Source organism: Manis javanica, chromosome 6, assembly GCF_040802235.1.
Source record: "Manis javanica isolate MJ-LG chromosome 6, MJ_LKY, whole genome shotgun sequence".
In the NCBI taxonomy this organism is placed as follows: Eukaryota; Metazoa; Chordata; class Mammalia; order Pholidota; family Manidae; genus Manis; species Manis javanica.
This window is the reverse complement of record NC_133161.1, coordinates 115,180,113-115,199,443: the sequence shown is the minus strand read 5'-3', so window position 1 is coordinate 115,199,443 and position 19,331 is coordinate 115,180,113. Positions and strand designations below refer to the sequence as shown.

General features: G+C 40.0%; 1 protein-coding gene across 2 annotated transcripts in view; it reads right to left on the bottom strand.

Moving 5' to 3' along the window:
- The window catches only part of GUCY1A2 (guanylate cyclase 1 soluble subunit alpha 2), a 311,376-nt gene extending 293,116 nt beyond the window's left edge, over positions 1-18,260 (bottom strand). For both annotated transcript variants that reach the window (XM_037012667.2, XM_073239331.1), the window contains exon 1: positions 17,629-18,260. In XM_037012667.2, coding sequence (XP_036868562.2) covers positions 17,629-17,874 — 246 coding nt within the window. In that variant the 5' untranslated portion in view covers positions 17,875-18,260. The remainder of the gene's footprint in view (positions 1-17,628) is intronic.
- Positions 18,261-19,331: the final 1,071 nt, after the last annotated feature.

The following is a 19,331-nucleotide window of genomic DNA, read 5'->3' as shown; positions in this document are numbered from 1 at the left end:
ATAGGAAATAGCTACCAGCTATCCCTTAGCAAGTCGCAAGGTAGGAAATAATGAGTCAAAAGAGGGAATCTATGCTGAACAATAGGTAGGAAATAATGAGTCAAAAGAGGGAATCTATGCTGAACAATATTGTATATTACATATTAAGGATGTAATAATTTGTGGACATGTTGAGAGATACATCATGGTGGGAAGATCTTAGGACCTGAAACAGGAGAACCAGACACTAAAATGTAGGTGGTTGCTAGCTTCTTGACTTTGTGCAAGTTGCTGTTCCTCTCTAAGAATCAGTTTCCTCATCCTTAAGTGGGTCAAATAAAAACCTTGCCCTGCCTATCTGATACATTTCCTGCATGACTCAGGTGGAATAATGTGTTAAAAACATGACTTGTGAACTCTGAACAGATGTTGCTCGTTGCTGGTGGCTTTTCTATAGGGAAATCACATCATTCCCTCACAGGGCTGAAGTGGGGAGAAATAAGAAAAGAAAATGATACCACTAATGCCTTGTATTTTGGGTGTCAAAAAAATTATGCTTGGTGAAAGCCCAGATTTTTTCAAAATTTTCTTCAAATCTGCTTTCACTAAAAAGCAATCGGAATAAATCACAAAAATGGCCATCATAATATTAATTGTTGTTGAAGTCATTTTAGAAGAACTCCAACAAAGACATTAAAAATTGCTCATATTAGGTCTTAGCAAAGTTTTTAACTATGTAGTATTTCTTAGCCATTTGTTTGTCTCATTACCTAATGGCAGATTAGTAACTGGGAAAAGGGGAGGGTGAGAGGATGTGAGTAAGACAGGGATATTGGGAACAGCTGCCTACAGAAGAGGGGAAATGTTTCCGGCACACTACTTTTTTCTCAAGTTTCTTCTAGGATACTATATGAGTTCTAAATATTTGTCTCTGCCATTCAGCTTTACAAATAAGTATCAGTCAAACCTTGACCCAGACAAGTCATGTACACATATTCACGTCAGAGAAATTAAATATGATGCTTAGGAACAAGGTACTGATTGGATATCATTCACTATTTTCTACCTTTAAAAAACACTTTAATGTCCTTGCATGCATAAGGGCTCTTAACTGGAATTTCCAAGGCAAACCCAGTGCAGGGGCATCCATGATTGGCACAACACATACTAATCCATAAATTATTCACTTAAGCAGCAAAATTAGCATTATGAAACATAAGGACCACATCGGCCCCATTTAGTCCTATGACTTTATTTAAAATGGACCCTGAAATAGCAGTAATAGTACTTTAAAGTAACAGTTTATGATACAAAATTGGTAAGTATAATGACACATAATCAAAGGTTGATGTTATCACTATATACAAAGAACATTAAACAAATTTACTAACATACCAGCCTATCTATGTTATTCCCACAGACCAAGAATATTAAATAATTTACTATACAGTGATCTCCAGATGGCTGCCTGCAAGGTGCCCAGACATATCCACTTCTATGCAGCCATCAGTACATATTGAGCCACGTAGAGCCAGACAACAAATTTAGAACTAGGAGCACCAAGAGAGCTATCCCCACCCCATCCATTCTCCGATTCTACCCCTAAAAACTTACTTTCTACTACTGGAAAGGTGCTTAAAATCAATAGAGGTACTTTTCAACTAATAATTTAGCACATTTAAAATGTGCACTGCCCAATTTGTCTTGCTGGAGATTCATAGCAGATTTTTGTGGCATGAGGTTTTGATATAAGGAGAGACAGAGAGAGAGACAGAGAGAGAGGGAGAGAGAGAGAGAGAGAGGGAGGGGGAGAGGTTGAGAATAGGGATTACCAAAAATAAATATCCCTACTTGACAATTTTTTCTCAACCTTACCCATGATATATCAAAGTTTAAACTAGTATTTAATGCCCAGGTGTTAAAAACATGTTCTGTGAACTGTGAACAGATGTTGCTCGTTGCTGGTGGCTTTTCTATACGGAAATCACATCATTCCCTCACAGGGCTGAAGTGGGGAGAAATAAGAAAAAATGATACCACTAATGCCTTGTATTTTGGGTGTTAAAAAAAAATTATACTTGGTGAAAGCCCAGATTTTTTCAAAGTTTTCTTCAAATCTGCACACAGCCTCTTCCAAGCTGTGGCTGAATCCCACCCTTCTCCTTCAGCAGGAAAGTTAGGTTTGTACCTGGCAAGCACACATTTTGAGATAGAAATTAATTCAGAATGAAAGGAAAGACTAATTTTCTTTGAAATGTGTTTATAATGGCAACCTTAAACAACTTTGCTTTCATTTCTATTAGTCACTTTGGAAGAGCAAAAAAAAAACTTTGTTATTTTAGATTTTTAAGATGTTTCCAGGCAGGCGTTTCCTGATTTGATCACATAAAGTTGCTGAATATCTTATCTAATGGCCAAGAATTATTGGTCTGTTCTTATTTTTAGATTCTTATTTCTAGACTCACACTTTATAGTTTTACAATGGTCAGTTTTATTGACTTGTATTTGAAACTGACTTACTCATATGTATTCTTTGAAAAAGTATGTCTCTTGGGGTAATGTAGTAAAATGCTTTTTCCAATATTGTGTCCAATGGAATTGGTAATTTCTATCATTATAGTCATCACTAATGCTAGTAATTGAAATGACATGTCTCATCACTACAATCAAAATAATTGGAATCCATGTTAACTAGGTTTGAGACCTAGTTTTTTGAGACCTGGATTTTTCTCAGTAGTCAAGAATGCTAGACTAATGGTGAAAAATTACATTTACAACTTGATTTTGTATTTGTTTTCCTCCATTTTCCCCCACTGCCATCCCAAAAATTCGGCTGAAGAAGGAGAGAACTGCTCTAATGTTGAAAAACCCAGCAAGCAGCAGAGACCACCTATATGAGAACAGATACATCATATACCACAATTCACACAGCCCCTTGCAAGCTGTGGCTGAATCCCACCCTTCTCCTTCAGCAGGAAAGTTAGGTTTGTACCTGGCAAGCACACATTTTGAGAAAGAATTTAATTCAGAACCAAAGTAAAGACTAGTTTTCTTTGAAATGTGTTTATAATCGCAATAAGTTAACACAAGAGAAAAAAGGGAGAGAGAAACTTTATAGCTTACAAACACTGTTAGAGCCACAGAGTGTTCATTGATCTTTATATCAGAAGGAAACAATAAATCTCTCTTCTTCAGCAGCACACACCAGAAACTCCCTCATATGTGTCTGAAGCTTCAAATGGAATCACAATAATCTGTAGGTAAAATTTACTCTTCCCTCAGTCTTCGTTCCATTAGAACACAATCGTCTCACCATTATCACTCCTCACAATAGATGCCTTTGGAGGCAGATTCTTTCATTAAGGAGGTAAATGACATTTTCATTACTTGTGGCAAATTTTTAAAAGACATAATGAGAGTAATTATGCCTACTCCAGATTTCTATTGAATGGCATTTTTTAATTCAGAATCCAATGAGTCGTTTTTCTTCTATTCTATGTAAATCAATAGATTTCATAATTGCTACTAAAATAAACTCAGGTTTCTATCTGTTTATATCTGTAAACTATGATAAAAACGCTATTTGTTAAGAATTTATCCATCCTTTCCTGACTGAAAAACAAGGAAACAAGTTCCTTATGTTAAAATTTCAAATTTTTCCAGACAACATTCCAAAACAGAGACATTTTAAAAATTAAACCAAACAAGGAAAAGTGAAAATGAACCATAGAATAGCCCTGCACACTGTGGGAATTTGGTCAACAGGCATTTAAACAAGATGCTTTTTTCTTTCTTGAGGTATACAGAAACTCACTGAATTAAGATGACGGGATTCTTGCTAGAAGAGCAACAGCGTCTCCTTAAACTTACTGTTGGGGTAATGTGAATTTTTCTTCCAGAAGTTCTTGCTTTCCCTTGGGAGGACTTTATACAAGAACAAGTTTGGAAGAAAGATAAAATCTTTCTGAAATTTCATTCCTGAAATGTTTTCAACAGAATCACAAGAAATAATGGGGTGAGGGGATTATCAGTATTTTTCCCATATAACTGAATCATCTCCAATTCCCAGCACAGCAAAGGCCAACAGCAAATACCTGTTTAATGAGATAATGTTTAATTCTTTAAAAACCATATTAGATCATGTAGGAAAAACTTATTCTTTCCTCCTAGTACATAATGTTAAATTGATGGCAAAATAGATTACAAGATAAGGAAAATCCAGCACTTTCTGTCTTTCAACTCTACAGATGACTGGAGCCGTTTTCTGTTCCAGCTGTCTTCTGTTTAGGCTCATGACACAGTAAAGTCAAGCATGCATAATGAGCATACAGTAAATTTATGATGAATGAATCAATAATAGGACATAATAATTTCCTACATTTGTATATTCTGTTTTGTCTATTTTGGTTTTTTTATTGTCATTGATTTTATTCTTCTAAAACACATTTATGTTTATCATCCTGTTTTTTTACATTTGTGTGGTATAGTTAGAATAAATACCATTATATTCACTGTAAATGTATGCATTTTACAAATATTTATTGATCAGCTGCTATGTGCCAGGTACTAGTTGACTTGGCAGTATATAAAATATAAAAAAATCCTCGCTTGATGAAATCGAGCAAAAATCACCCAGAAAATGAAAGGAAGAGCCAAGAAGCTACATTTGATTGTTTATGTCCTGCTTGGCTTTATTTTACCTCCACATCACCTTTCAACTGTGTACAATATAGTCAATATAACAGCAAAATAGAGTACTATTTGCTTGGCTCCTAACCCCTCGAGAGTTCCTTGCATTAGTGTCAAAAGAGTTCCAATACTAAACAAAGTTACATCAGACATGGAAAGGGTAAAAACAGGGGCTTTATATATATATCTGACATAAATCTCAAATCATCTTTAAAGTTGAAAAAGAACACACTAATACAAGCACAAATCAACAAAAGTTCCCCCCCCCCATGGTGTTCAATTTATAAAATCCTATCTCAAAAAGGATAAGAGAAAATCTGAAGATTTTTGACCGACAACAATCCAAAAGTTATCTGCAGTAGAGTATACAAGTAAAAAGTTGTACACTTCATGATTTAAGTATAAAATGTCTGAAAGATGAACGAGTGACATTTCGGACCTCATCTGACATCCCATAGTCAGGGCAGCTCCCATAGTTAAGAAATAACTAGAGAACTGCAAATAGCATGGCAATTGAAATTTAATAGTCACTAATTAACAAAATTAGTGACCAATCACTGAGTTATAGTGATAAGCTCAAGACAAGACTGTAATAAATTAGGTGTAAATAAAACCAAAATCTGACAGCCGCCTTTGCAGTGTACTCCTCCTATGCCATATTGCCATCCCCTGGGCAATAAAGAAGGAATAATCCTCATTATTGGCAAAGGAGCTACAGAATGCCTCTACATCAACTCATCCTTTCCCAAAGACTAACTCATCCATCTCCAACTTTTTCGGCTACTCTGTTACCTTCAGCATGAGTCTCCACCTTTTAATAAAATGTGATTTGGCCTTGCCGATCCTGTCAGTTCTCTTTTTACTTTTATTGCCAGAAATCTTGGATGGTAAATTTATGTCCATGATATGTATCATCATACATTCCCGCTTTAAACCTACCTCAGATGCAGAATTGACCACCAGCTACCTCAGTCATACTGACTGGAAAGTACCATCCTTAAATTCTCATCATTTCACAAATATCAACCCTTATCACACTTGCTCCCAGCTACTCTCCACCCACCTCCTGCCCCCAGAAGCAATAAAGCATCCTGGCACCCATATTCTTCTGGTTCTCTTTGTATATTGACTCTCAATTCTCTATTCTTACTTTTCAGTCTCTCTTTCAGAGCACTTGTCAGCTTTCAAGATATTAGCTGTTACCTCCACTGGACTTCTAACCCAAATTCAATCCTAAATATTTAATGGTCTACTTACGGAGTCAACTGCCTGCAATGTGACAGGCATTGTGCTGAGGCTGGTGATCTGGTAATACCAAGCCCTCAAAGGGCTCACAGTCCAGAGCCAACCATCCGCACTTAAATTCAACAAATCCAAATCCACGGTTACTATTACATTTCTTCCAAATGCCACCTTCCCATTGCTGACTTTTATACTTGTATGAAGGCCAACATGGTTCTCAAAACTTACTATTGCAGTTTAGGTTTTCTGGGAAGCAGATTCTCACAAGATTGTCATGCACAAAGTTTACAAGGGAGTGCTCTTTGAATCAAAACCCCTGAGAGTACAGAAAAAATGCAGAATTTGAAAGTAGAAGAAATTGAACAGAGATGCAGTCCCAATGGAGCCTCAGCTGACCCCATGTGGAGTTCTAACTTTGGAGTTGGCTGAATTAACAGAGTGGGGCCAACCCTTATCTCCCTGCTCACTAGTGACTGGAATGGGGCATGGTCTTGAGCAAGGTAGCTTTCTTAAGTCCAGGCCATACTTGTAACGGACGCACAGTGGAAGCTGACTAACAGCAGCACTCCTAGCATCGAGGGGAATAAGTTCCTCATTCCTACAGGGGCACCGAGGCACTGCATCACAATGTCCACCACACTCAAAAACTTGAAATATATAGTGGAAGGAATGAAGAGTCTGGAGCTAAACAGACCAGGATTCTAATCTTATCTTTATAAGTAGTCAGCTATGACCACAAGCAAGTTACTCAACTTCTCTGAATCTCTCAGGAGATAATTTTTAAAATTTAGTGACACATATTATGAAAATACTTAAATGCTAGATCCATAGCAGTTGCCTAATACATTTACTTCTCCTGTTCCCATCCTAAAAGATTGTTTAAATATACTCTTTCTTTTCCAAGTGCTAAGACTTCTTTCAATATGACACTTACTCATTCAGTCAATAAAGATATTTTGAGAACCTACTTCTAGCCAGGACTATTCTAGAAACTGCTAAGACCACCATGAGCAACACAGACAAGGCTGTTGCCTTTGCAGAACTTAAATTATACTGAGGGAAGACAGGTGATACATAGGCAAGCAAGTAAATGATAACTTCTGATGGTGATGCTATGATGGAAATTAACAGTGATGTGGGAGAGAATGGTTGATCAGTGTGAGGAGGGGGCTATGGTCTAAGGAGGTGATACTGAGCTGAACTCTGAAAGCCAGAAGGGCCAATCATGTGGAGAACTGGCATGAAAGGGCATTTCTGACATGCGGAATGGAACAAAAGTCCTGAGGCCAGATGATACTTGCCTGGAATGTTCAAGGAGCTATGGTAGAGCTGTGAGTGTAGGTTAGACTTCATAAGGTGAGGTCAGAGAGGTAAGATCTTGATGTATTGTAGGTCATGATAAGGCATCACTCCTGCATTGTTTTTGTGAGTATTTCATTGAATAAAATGTGGAGAGCACCTCATACATGGTAAGGGCTTGATAAAACACTGTTACTATTACTATTATCACTGCCATCATTACCATTTCAACTAGTCTTTACATACAGACACTTCCTTTTTCCATACCATTCCAAATAAGGAAAGTACTGGATAGGATGGGGTAAGAGGCAAAAGAAGGGGTGAAAAATAGCTGTTGTGCACATTATTTGGCAATTTTAAAATGTAGATTTACCTTTCTTAAATCCAAAAGGACCATATCAAATTTTTGTCTGAATGCCCCACTTCATGCATGTGCTTAATGCATACTGAGGTCATGCTGAATGAATCAGTAAATGCTCAGGTGTTAAATAAATGCTATTTTAAAAATGAATGGAGGAGTAAGGCAATGAGTGAATAAACAAATGACCAGTAAGATCACATTTGCTTTTAAAATTTTTGGGAGATTTCATAATCCTGAAATGTGTACTCCAAAATGTTGAAATTATTTCCCACAAAAGCATGAGAATGCTAAACAAAAACTATAAAGAAAGGAAATATCTACAGCTTTCACCAAAGACTGTGGTTGGAGTTAACTAAAGATATCAGAGATGTGATTAGCAATGTGCAGAGTGATAAAACAGCTGATAAGAAGAGGTTGGAAAAAGGCACAAAAATTAATTGATCATTTACTATATTCTAAATACTGGGCTATGAATCATACTTATAATCTTCATAATCCTATAAATGAAGTATTACCTTCATCTTATCAGCACCATGCTCTAATCAACTCAGCTAACCAGCCACTCACGACCTTCATTTTATGGATAAGAACCTGAGCCCCAGAGAGAGATTTATCCAAGAATTCACAAGGTAACTTCCGGAATAGTGTCTCACTCCAAAACCTCTTTTTTCCTAGAATGTAAAGAGTAAAGGAATCTGAGCCAATGCCTTGGTTCTCAAGAAATCACTGTAGAAGCACAATGAAGTAATTAAAAATAGTTAAGCAAAGGTCTTCATTATTCACACTTTATTACATATTTACTCCTGAGTGAGAAATTAGTATTATTGTATAAAAGATTTCAGAGAGAGGAAACAGAGACAGAAACATTATCTCCCCTAAGTCAAATTGAAACAAAAATCAGAATGCAGCATTTATGGAGTTGTAGCCTCTGCCCCCTGCCCCACCTCTACCTACCCAACACACAAATACACTAACAGGTATTTTTCAAGAAAAACAAGACAAACATCCCAACCAAATTATACACAGAACTATAAAAGTTAAAAAAAAATGTTAGTAAAAACCCAATGTATAAAGTCTAAGCCAAGGAAACCTTATTGTGTTAACATCTAGGGCCCATAAACATTGCATTGAATAACATAACCAAATATCCTTATATTTTTCAAGGATTAGTTCCAACTTTGAAAACATAATGTAAATAGTAATCAAGCAGCTAGAACTGAGCTTCTCAAAGACTGACTAGCTACCAGTTCTTAATTCCTTGGGGGTTTTTTGGGGAGGAGGGTAGTCTGGTGACCAATCAGCTATTCTAAGAGAATGAATGGAATAGTAAAAGAGTAAGACCCAGATATATATTAAGTAAGCTTAACATTAGATCTAGACTGATGTTAAGCTTACTTAATATATATCTGGGTCTTATTCTTTCACTATTCCATTGTATCCAATATTGTGTCCAATATAGGCTGGCTAGAAGTACCTTTGAATAGCACAGTCTGCCCCCTTTGACATTCACTCTATTTCCCAAGACATAACCCTCCACTCCAATGGTTACCCCCAGACACCTCAAACTCAATCTGACATCATTTAATATATAATGAATACCTTTACCACTTCTAAGTCATGCTCATACTCTCAGTTCTGGCTACAAATTATGTCTATAATGATTACTATAGGATAGATATATGGATGTGCTGATTTGTAGAGATTTTTACTTAAAAAAATGTTTGATAGCACAAGATTTCTTATACATTGAAATAATAATGAACAAAATAGCATAGTAGAGATATTGTCTCTATACCCTATAGAGACACACATGTCTTTAAGAAATACTATACAAACACTTATAAGTGGAGCACAGATGCTCCACTAATTAGTTACTATGTCTATAGGCATTTTAAGATAATCATATTAACCAAAGCTAGAGATAATTGGCATAAAATCTACAGATTATTGTGAAGCTCCAATATGGGAGGGTTCTGAAAACCTAAAGCATTCTAAACACAAAAAAAGCTATAGCTATATTTACTCTTATTTGTGTCTAAAAAACAGTCACAAAGAGAACAATTACAATAATCAACTAAAATATGGCAGCATGAAACTACTGTAACCTAAGAAGCAATACAAGGTACTACAAAGCATTACCCCAAATACACAAGGATTTATTCAGTAATTTATTCATTTACCTGACAAACATTTATTGAGTGCCTTTACAAATCAGACTTTCTGCTAGGCATTCACATACATAGATCTCTGTCTTAAGAAGGCAGAATAGACCAAAATCACATTATAATACAATAAGTCCTATTACAGAGATGGGAGCTATAACTTGGTATTCCATAGGAGGAAAAAAATAACAGTGGCAGAAAATGAAATGTGCGTGTGTCTGTCTGTCTGTCTTTATTTGTGTGCACAAAACTAATCAGAAAAACCACTCTCTCACAATTTCAAGTTGGAGGGTTCCTGCATAAAGCACAGGCATAAAGCAACAAAGAATGGCAGCTTGGCTTAGAACATTTTTATTTCCTCCACTGGGCACAGCAGACTCACACACAACAGAGCACAGTGAATGGAAAAGGAGGCAAGGGGACTTCCAGGACTTGCAATTAAGGCATCAGGACTTCCACACAGATAGGCTTCCTTCACCATAGATTGGTTCTAGAGTTCTCTGCAAATGCAAATTCCTTCGAGTGTTGGCTCACCGTTAATCTGCAGAGTTCAACTAGACCCTTACCTAACTTAGCCACCACATAAGAGAAAGACTAATGGGCTAAAGATACAGAGATTAGCAACTATTGCTATATTTGTCATATTTTGGTAGGGCTTAAGGGGTGGTTCTACATATCTGCTCTCTGAGCCTCCTATTGCTTCCTTTCTAGGAAAAAAATTTCTGGCATCCAGATCTGCTTCTTTCTCCCTTCATCTTTTAAAAAAATTTTCATTGGAATGTGAACAAGTCATTGCTCCAAAATGGACCAGTAGATGGAGCATTTGAGAAGTGTCATATCAATCTCATTCTGAAAAACACAGACATTCTTGGTATCATCAGATTGACACTCACCATCCTTCAGATCCCTTCTCCTCTACCATCTCAAACATTTTTGAGTAGCTGTTTCATTACATTTATAGCAATGACATGTGGCCTACTGAACATGAAGAGGGGAAGTAACAAGGCATCTTCAGGAAAAATGGGAAGAGTCCACAAATAATTAAAACTACAAATGATGAAATTTCAAATGCCTTTTATCTATCACAACTTCTCACACACAACCTAGATTATTTTGTCTAAAAAATAAGGATACAACTATAGAATGTGGCTGCAATTCAAGTCACCACCTTTATTCCTTCCCAGTAGAGCAGCAATTACCAAGGATCTATTCATCATTCCAAAGGAGCCAGTTCAAGGATCATTCTTTCCAAAAAATTCCATCTGGAGAGCTCACTGAGCCTAGATGCATGATCCTGAAGTTGTCGTATTTGGCCACCTTTAGAGAGAACTTTGGAGTTTTGTTTAAAATACAGAGCCCAGGCTCCTCCCTCGAGCTTTCAAAACAGACCCTCTGAGAAGGAGGCCCAGGAATCTGCATTCTAAAAACGTTCTTCAGGTATTTCTTTTGTTTACTTAAGTTTGATAACCACTAGCTTAAATGAACTTGTTTAACAAGCCTCAAATTAAGTCTATATAGGAAGTGACTGCTAACTGTTTTTTATGAGAATGTTCCCTCTTTCTCAACTCCCCACAACAGCCCCAACAAATCTCCAGCCTTAGGAGTTATTTCCAGATCTCCTATTCCTTAAATCACTCCAGGCTGGAATTTTCAATTTTATAAGGTGCTCTGAGTGTACAACACGTAATTCTAGATCTTCAGATCCTGTTCCAATGTGATATTTAAGGAGCAGAGTTATGTCACTCCATCTCCTAGCAGTGTAGTTTTGGCAATAGCAGCCCACTTACTGAAAAAAATTTCTCTCTCATTTGAGTGAGAACTGTACAGAAAACATAAGCAGACTTACACTGGCAACTGGAGAAGGGTCATTATATTTACCCAACTTCTTAGAATATAAATGGCCCACTCAACGAGTTCTAAGAGGAGGATACTATTTCTGTCTTTGAACACAACTTCATTCTCAAGTTTTGCTTTAAATGGCAGGTGTAAGTAAAATTCAAACAGGTTTGCATACCTGAAGTTATCTCTCACAGGCTGGGTACAAAATCTAGATATTTTGTTTGATAGAACCAAATATAACAAAAAAAAAATCAAACACAAGAAATAATGTAATTGAACAATCAAACAAGAACATTCATTCATTTATTCTGAACACTTTATTGAACATCCATTATGTACCAGGTACTGTGTTAAACACAAGATAAACATTATAGCATTGAGGTTAGAGTCAAAATTTAAACAGAGTAACTTTGAATTTTGAGCTAAGTCACTAGTTCAGGCATCAAACAATGGCCTACAAAGAAAACCTAGTTGCCATATAGCCCTCGTAAATATTCTTCCTGCTTATGCCATTTTTTTTCTTCCTAGACGTGTGTGAAATTCCAAAAGGGGTAACTATATGTTCTTGCTAGCTCATGGAGAAATATATATATATATATTTCCTATATATTTATATGTGTTATTTAATATATATTATATATATTTCATATAGATGAATTCATATATTTAGCTATATACAGGAATGTATTTTACATGTATACATAGAGAGAGATATTTATTTAACTATTACAATAAAATATGTATATTAAGATTTTTACCTTCAGCTCCATGATAGAGGCAACAAGACAAAACAAAGGTGAATGAAAAGAGTAATGATGATACAGAGAGGACAAAGCTCTCAAGCACTCTTCCTACACATCTCAGAGTCCTACTAGGTAGATAAACTAAATAACAAAAAGGAATATATAATCATTTAACACCTCTATCTACAAACAAATAATCACTGATGTCATTTCTCACTGTCAAAATCTATCTTTAAAATGAACACCTAACAATTGAGCTGGTAGCCAACCAAGAATAGAGTGCTGTACATGAAACACAGATGCCATTAGCTGGTTAACTGTTGCCTCTCACATCTCTTTGCACACACATATAAATTAGCTTAAATGCAGTAAATTGGGAACACTGGAAATTCTCAGGCAAATGAAATAAGCAGCTTCTCTTTCACTTAATTTTTTTTCTAATTTAAAAGTAATTTGCTCTGAAATCCCTACATTCTACCAAATATATATGCCCTTGTATTTTGACAGAATTTGTAAAAGTAGTTTTCATATTGCCATATAGCATTCAGCAGTTTGAGAGAAATGTTTTGAATCTGCAATGATTACATACACTATTGCACACTTACAGCCAGGGAACCAGAAAGGAACTCCAGTTTCAATTTTTTTAATGGATTGGCTAGAATGCCAATAAAATACACTCCTGCTTACCACACTTTCTTTTTTTTTTTTTGGCATATGACATTAGGTAATCTATTAACTCTTTCAGTAAGATTACTAGGAAGTAAATTATTGACAAAAGAATTTTAGAATATTTGGAGGCATTTAAATTTGGTTGAAATTAATGGATTTCAGCTTGAAACTATCATTTATTGAGTTTAAAGAGTTTTACAAACAACATTGCTCCTCTTTCACAACAAATTCACAAGGTAATGATTATTCATATTTCACAAGATAGGAAACTAAGGCTCTGAGAAGATAGGAGTTGGCTTTCCCAGGATCTCACACTTAGTAAGCTCAGCAGAGACAGACAAACCCAGGTCTGTCAAACTCCAAATCCTGCTCTTTCATCTCTATCTTGTTTCTCAATGATTAAGAATGAGATTGAGAAATCAATAGATGGCCATTAAATTCTAATTTCAGACTATATTATCTAATTTCTATAATGTACATTAAACTACTAAAATACATTATGTCTAATTTTCTAATTTGCATGAATCTGTTTTTCAGGTCTTTATTAGCCAAACTGAGACCCAAAGTTTAAAGACGTCAACTAAAATACATGAATTTATCAAATATTTCACTGTACAAATATATCTTATATATTTTTCATTATTTACATGTTAGTCATACTTGCACTTTCTAAGATTCTTTTTTTTAAGGGTTTACACATGTCAGAGAGTTCATATTACTTTATAGCAGGAGAAGATAATTTATGCCTTTTCTTATGTCCCCTCACCTTTTCCTAGGCATCTATCAATAAAATTACCTTTCCCAAAATAATTGAAACAATTTTTGCTTTTTTGTTACTTGAATCGAGGTTTCATTTCTTTTTTCTTTCCTCAAGGCTCTGTCAGTCTCTTGGGCTATTCCCTGTGTCATCTCTCCTCCCTGTATTGCCATCCTTCTAGTTTGTTACTTCCTTCCTGCCATTCTGCTTGTCATACAGCTTCTGAGGTCTTCAGAGCCACCTTCAACACTGCACCAGCCAGTAAGTAGTTCTCTGACAAGAAAACTAAAGAAGCTTTGCCCGAATTGGTTTCCTAGAATACTTTCACTGACAGGCTGATAGTCTGTCCAAATCCGAAAACAACGTCAAGGTGATAGGGTTCTAAACAACCCTCATTTATAAAAATAAAATAGAAATGAATTAGTTGCTAAAGTCACCCCTGATGTAAAATCCCCAGCTTTTTCTCCATATGTGTTCGTAAGTTATTTCAAAACAAATAACATTAATTAGTAATTTACGGATCTTCAGCCAGGTCTTTAGGATTATTTTATTGTTAAGGCTGCACCTCAGAGATTCACAGTGAACAAAACTATCCAAAGTGGATGTCAAATAAAACTTCCCCTAGATATTTCTAAAACAACTTGAGTTCTTTTATTGTTCCCTCAATACAGCTACAATTAAAGAGTTCCATGAGGTCAAAGACTGGGAATGTTTTATCTGGCATTTGTATTGCCAGTGCTTTGCACAATACTTACCATACAGTTGATCCTCAAATTTTTTTAACAAGGGGGTAGAACTAGATAATACTTTGATGCCCCTACTTAAAAAAGTAACCTATTTTCCTCAAAGTTTTACAGCTCATAATATGTGCTTGTTTTTCTTTCACATGCCATTATGACAGTTTATTTATTAGCCTGACAATATAATATTCATTTCATAGAAATACAGAAAACGGAGGGACTCTAAGGGATAATACCTTACAAATGAGAAGGATCCTAGAGAGTTAAAGTAATGTGCACAGAGATACACAAGTATTTCGTTGTCCGAGTCACAATGAATGAGGACCAGGTTTCTTGAATACCAAAATGTATTCAATTTCATCATTCAATTCACTTTTTATCAAAATGGTATAAAATATTATAATCCTTATAGCCAACATTAATGCGTCTAAAAATAACTATTAAAATATCAAAAATCTGAGTTTGAATATTCCACAGATCAAATAACTAGCATTAATCACTTCACAATACCCTATTATTTACTAAATTCATTTTCATTTCCTACTTGCAAATTCTTCTGAATAAAAAACAAATCTCCAGTGATTGAGACAACATTCCATGATGAGACCACTAAGAAGACAGAAGCTCCAGTAGCAAGTATAGTTTCTCCTGAAGTATATTGTGCGGAATGCAAGGAGGCTCACCACACTCAAAAGAACTAGAAATTCCCATCCAAGAATGCTCTGTTAGTGGCTATTCTCAGAGATCAATTTTTTTTAAAAGTCATTCATCTCTAATCAAAGAGAATCATCAGGACATAATTCATCTCCACAGTGCTTTCAGAGACATTCACAGAATGCTGACACTGTAGGAGAATGAATCTACTAGAACTTTTGAAGCAGTGTCCCAGCTGGACAAATAAAAGAAAATGGGCTGGAGACCACAGATATAAGTCACTACTTTGAAATATAATCTATTTTCTTTGTATTACCAAATCTATTGGTGTTATGGTTAGCCACTAAAAATTTGTTTATGTATGCCTTATAATTGAAAATGTTTGAACTATATTGAAAATGTTTACACTATATTCACCTGCATGCTCTCAGCATTCCAACAGAAAGACCATTTTCAAAATACAAAGGAATTATAGCACGGACAGTTCATATTGCTTTTGCATATATTTGACCATTGAAATTATTTTCAAATTTCTTATCCTGAAAAACATTATCAGGGTACATGCTTTTATTTAGAAAAAAAAAGCCATAGTCCCTCTAATTTATAAAGATAAAAGGTAGAGGCTATTTCCGCCCTTTCATTCTGGCAGTAAATACTTGAGACCAGTTGATTTTATCTAAACCCTCAGATAAGTTGTTGAGAATAGCCTTAGGTTAAATTGGTATTACCAGAGGCACAGCCACTACTTTTTAGAAATTTTTAAATTCTGATTCTTAGGCAAAAAGAAAACTCCAGGGTTATAAAAACAATCCCACCAGAAAACTCATCATCATCTTTAGTAAAATTATTGTCATCAGATACGCATGTTTTACAGAAGAATTAATACACTGCACAAATGTTGCTTTAGGTACTGACACAGAAGATGGACAGGATTATGGACTCCTTTTGTAAAGGCTTAGTTCAACAATTTACAACATTAAGTAATTCCTAATGTGCTTCCTGGGAAATATTTGCAGTGACGAGTAGCAAGCAATAGCTAACCCATTCTGAGTTTTGTTTCTAGTTATCAGTGGAAGAAGTGGCAGAAAGGTAAAATGAAGGGGAAATACACAAGAAAAGGAAGATGACGGAAGAGTAGTTTCGATGCCAAAAGAATAGGTCATTCTCCATTAATTCAAGGGCTACAAAGATATTTATAGGGCTGCCTGGTACTAGTACCCAGTCCCTCATCCCACCTACTCTTGCTCAGGTCCCTCTCACCATCAGCTACAAGGGTACTTTCAAAAAGGAGACTCGAGAGCAGTAGAATAAGATCAATGTTCACATCGTTTTGGAAACTTTTAAGAAGTAAAATTCCCAGATATGGGTCAGTAAAAGTGCTGCCAGGGAGTTGAAGTCCGTATACCCCAAATCAGGCTGGGAATAAAAGGTGGATCAAGGTTTGACATTGAATCGCTTTAGGATTCTGTCTGCAGTGGAGTGGATTCCTTCAAGACAGAGCTCCTTCTGTCAGAGAAGGCCTGGAACAGAGGTTTGGCATCTCTATATCAAGAGTCGCTGAAATACCTGAGCAGGAAAAAAGCTGAAGTGCTCTAAAAACATGCCTAGAGCCAGGGGGAATCTGGAGTACACCTGGATCTTCTGATACTCACATCCTGAAAGAGCACAAGTTCAGAGGTGGCTAGGAAGGCATTTATTCACTCAACAGATATTTATGAAGGGCCTAATATAAGGAAGTCAAGAAAAAAACTAGGGAGAAAGATCTGAGAAATCAAGGGAAAAGAGAATGAAGGATAAGGTACGTGTGCAAGAAATACCACAGAGATTTACAGACAACTAGGTTTACCCAGAGAAGGCTGAGCCAAGAAATTCCTACTGAATAAGGAAAAAGGCTATAGGGTGGAGAGAAAACAAGATATTAGAGGTTTCTTCATCATAAGTCAACTCAAAAAAGTATCTGACAGCCAGTTCCTGAAGATTCTTGAGAAAAGGGATGCAACACACAATGCAGATAGCCTGTGGAATTCAAAGATGTCCAGGAAGGTCACCTAAGCCCAAGAGAGTGTGGGAAAAAAGAGAGGAAGAGTTTCCTGGAAGGGGAAGGGGTTCCTCTGGGATGCTGGGGAACAGGGATGACAGACACGGAAATGGGAACTGCAGAACGCAGCGCCTGGGAAAGTTTGGGGGAAGAAAACAGGTGGGTGCGAGGGCACCCAGGGGCCGTCAGGGCGACCGCGACGACCTAGAGTGCAAGGCTGGAAGCGGGCCGACGGGCCTCCGGATGAAGGGACCCGGGAAGCGTGGAGTCCTGCTCCTCTCCCCGCTCTAAAGCCCCCGGGGCAGAGCCCGGAGCCGCCGCAACGCGGGGCCGCGGGGCGATGCCGGGCCGCCCCCCAGCGGTCGGGCTCGGCGCACACGCCCGGCTCTCCCGCGCCAACTTTCCCGAGCCCCGTCCTCTCCCCGAAGCGCGGGCCCTCCTTCCGACCCCGCTCACCGAGGGCGCCGTCAGGCGGCTGACGCTCTCGCCCAGCGAGTCCAGGTTGACCCGCCTCCGGCGCTGCGCCCTGCGGGCCCCGGCCGTGGCGGCGGCGGCGGCGGCGGGCGCGGGCGGCGCAGGGGGGCTCCGGCCGCCGTCCCAACAGAGCCGGGACAGGGGGCACTCGCCCTCCTCAGGGCTGGTCTCCAGGCAGTCGGAGCCGAGCGAGCTGAAGGACTCGGACGAGATCTTCCTCCGAGACATGCTGCGGGCGGCGCGGCGGCGGCGGCGGGGCCGCGGGGGCAGCGGTGGGGTTAGGCTGGTGCGGGCCGCGGGGCGCTGCGGCCACGCTCGGCCGGTGGGGGGTCCCCGGAGCCGCGGAGCCCCCAGGGCCGGCCGCTCATGGCGGGAACTCGGGGCGCCGCCGCACCGTGGGGCCCGGGCTCCGCGCGGCGCCGGGCTGGGCTGGGGGCCGCCGCCTCCGCTGCAGCTCGCGTGGCGCCGCCTCAGCGCGCACCCCGGAGCATCGCCCTGCGCCGCACTCCGACTCGCGGAGCTCCGAGTGTGCTCCGGCGGCGGCGCGGCGGGCGGCTGCGGCCAGTGCGCGGGGCGGCGGAGGCTGGGGCCGCCTGCGCGCCCGCCTCGCCCCCTCCCCGCGCTGCGCCCGCCCCTCCCCTCCCGCCTCCCTCCTTCTCCCTTACCCGCCCCCCGCCCAAGCGCTCCCTCCCCCGGCGTCACGTGTCGCCATCACACTCATTGGGAGTCTCTGCCTCGCCTGTCGCCGCGTTTCAGGAGCAACGAGGACACTTCGTGGCCGTCCTCTGGGCGCCCTCCACGCTCTCACGTTCCCTCCGTGGAGAAGCGCACCGCAGCTTGCATCGGACCAAAGAGCCCCGACCCCAAACGCCCTGCCGCCGCCCGCAGCAGAGGCAGCCGGGGAGCGGGCGGGCCCGGCTGGCTCTGGGAGGGGAGAGGCGCGGGCCGCGCGCAGAGACGTCCCGGTAGGGCCGCCTCGGGGGAGCCTGGGAGCGCGGGGTGGGGTCCTGGGGTCCGTCGCTGTCCTGTCCCTGCCTTCCTCCGAGCTCATTAAGGAAGTTCTGAGGCCGAGGGGAAAGGCCGAGCGCGTCCGCCCGGAAGGGGCAGAGTGTGGGCACCCGTCTGGCCGGAGCAGCCCGTGGGGACAAGAGTTCTCCGCCGGGGCCGGGCCTTGTGGGCGCGAAGGAGGGCAGCGTCTGCTCAGACAAGAGCCCGGCTGCTGAGCGGCTGCCGGGCTGGGCGCGCGGAGCTCCTGGCTCCCGCCTGCGCCGCACTAGTGCTGGACAGCTCCGCTCGCCACCTGCAGCCCACTGGAAGGGGTGGAGGGCAGTTCCCTTGCAGGCTCCACCACCTAGGACCCGGCGGGGGAACACCAAGGAGGGATCCCACGTCCCTCATTCTCCCGGCTCTTTGCGCCAGATCTGCGACCTGTTTGCACTTGGCTGCAAGTGCTGCTCGGAGAGCGAAGGGCAGTGGGGAGGGAGGCTTTTCAAAGCCTAAGGACAGACGCGCCACAGCGCCAGCATAGCTCTTGACCGAGTTTGCTGTGGAGCTGCTTCCCTGCAACGCGTGCCTCATGTCAAACCAGCAGCCGCTCTCGGCGCGCGGCCCCACGGAACTTGCTTTAGCTTTGTAAAAGCCTCGGACTTGTTCCGACATTGGGGTAAGGGTTGGGACGAAGGGGC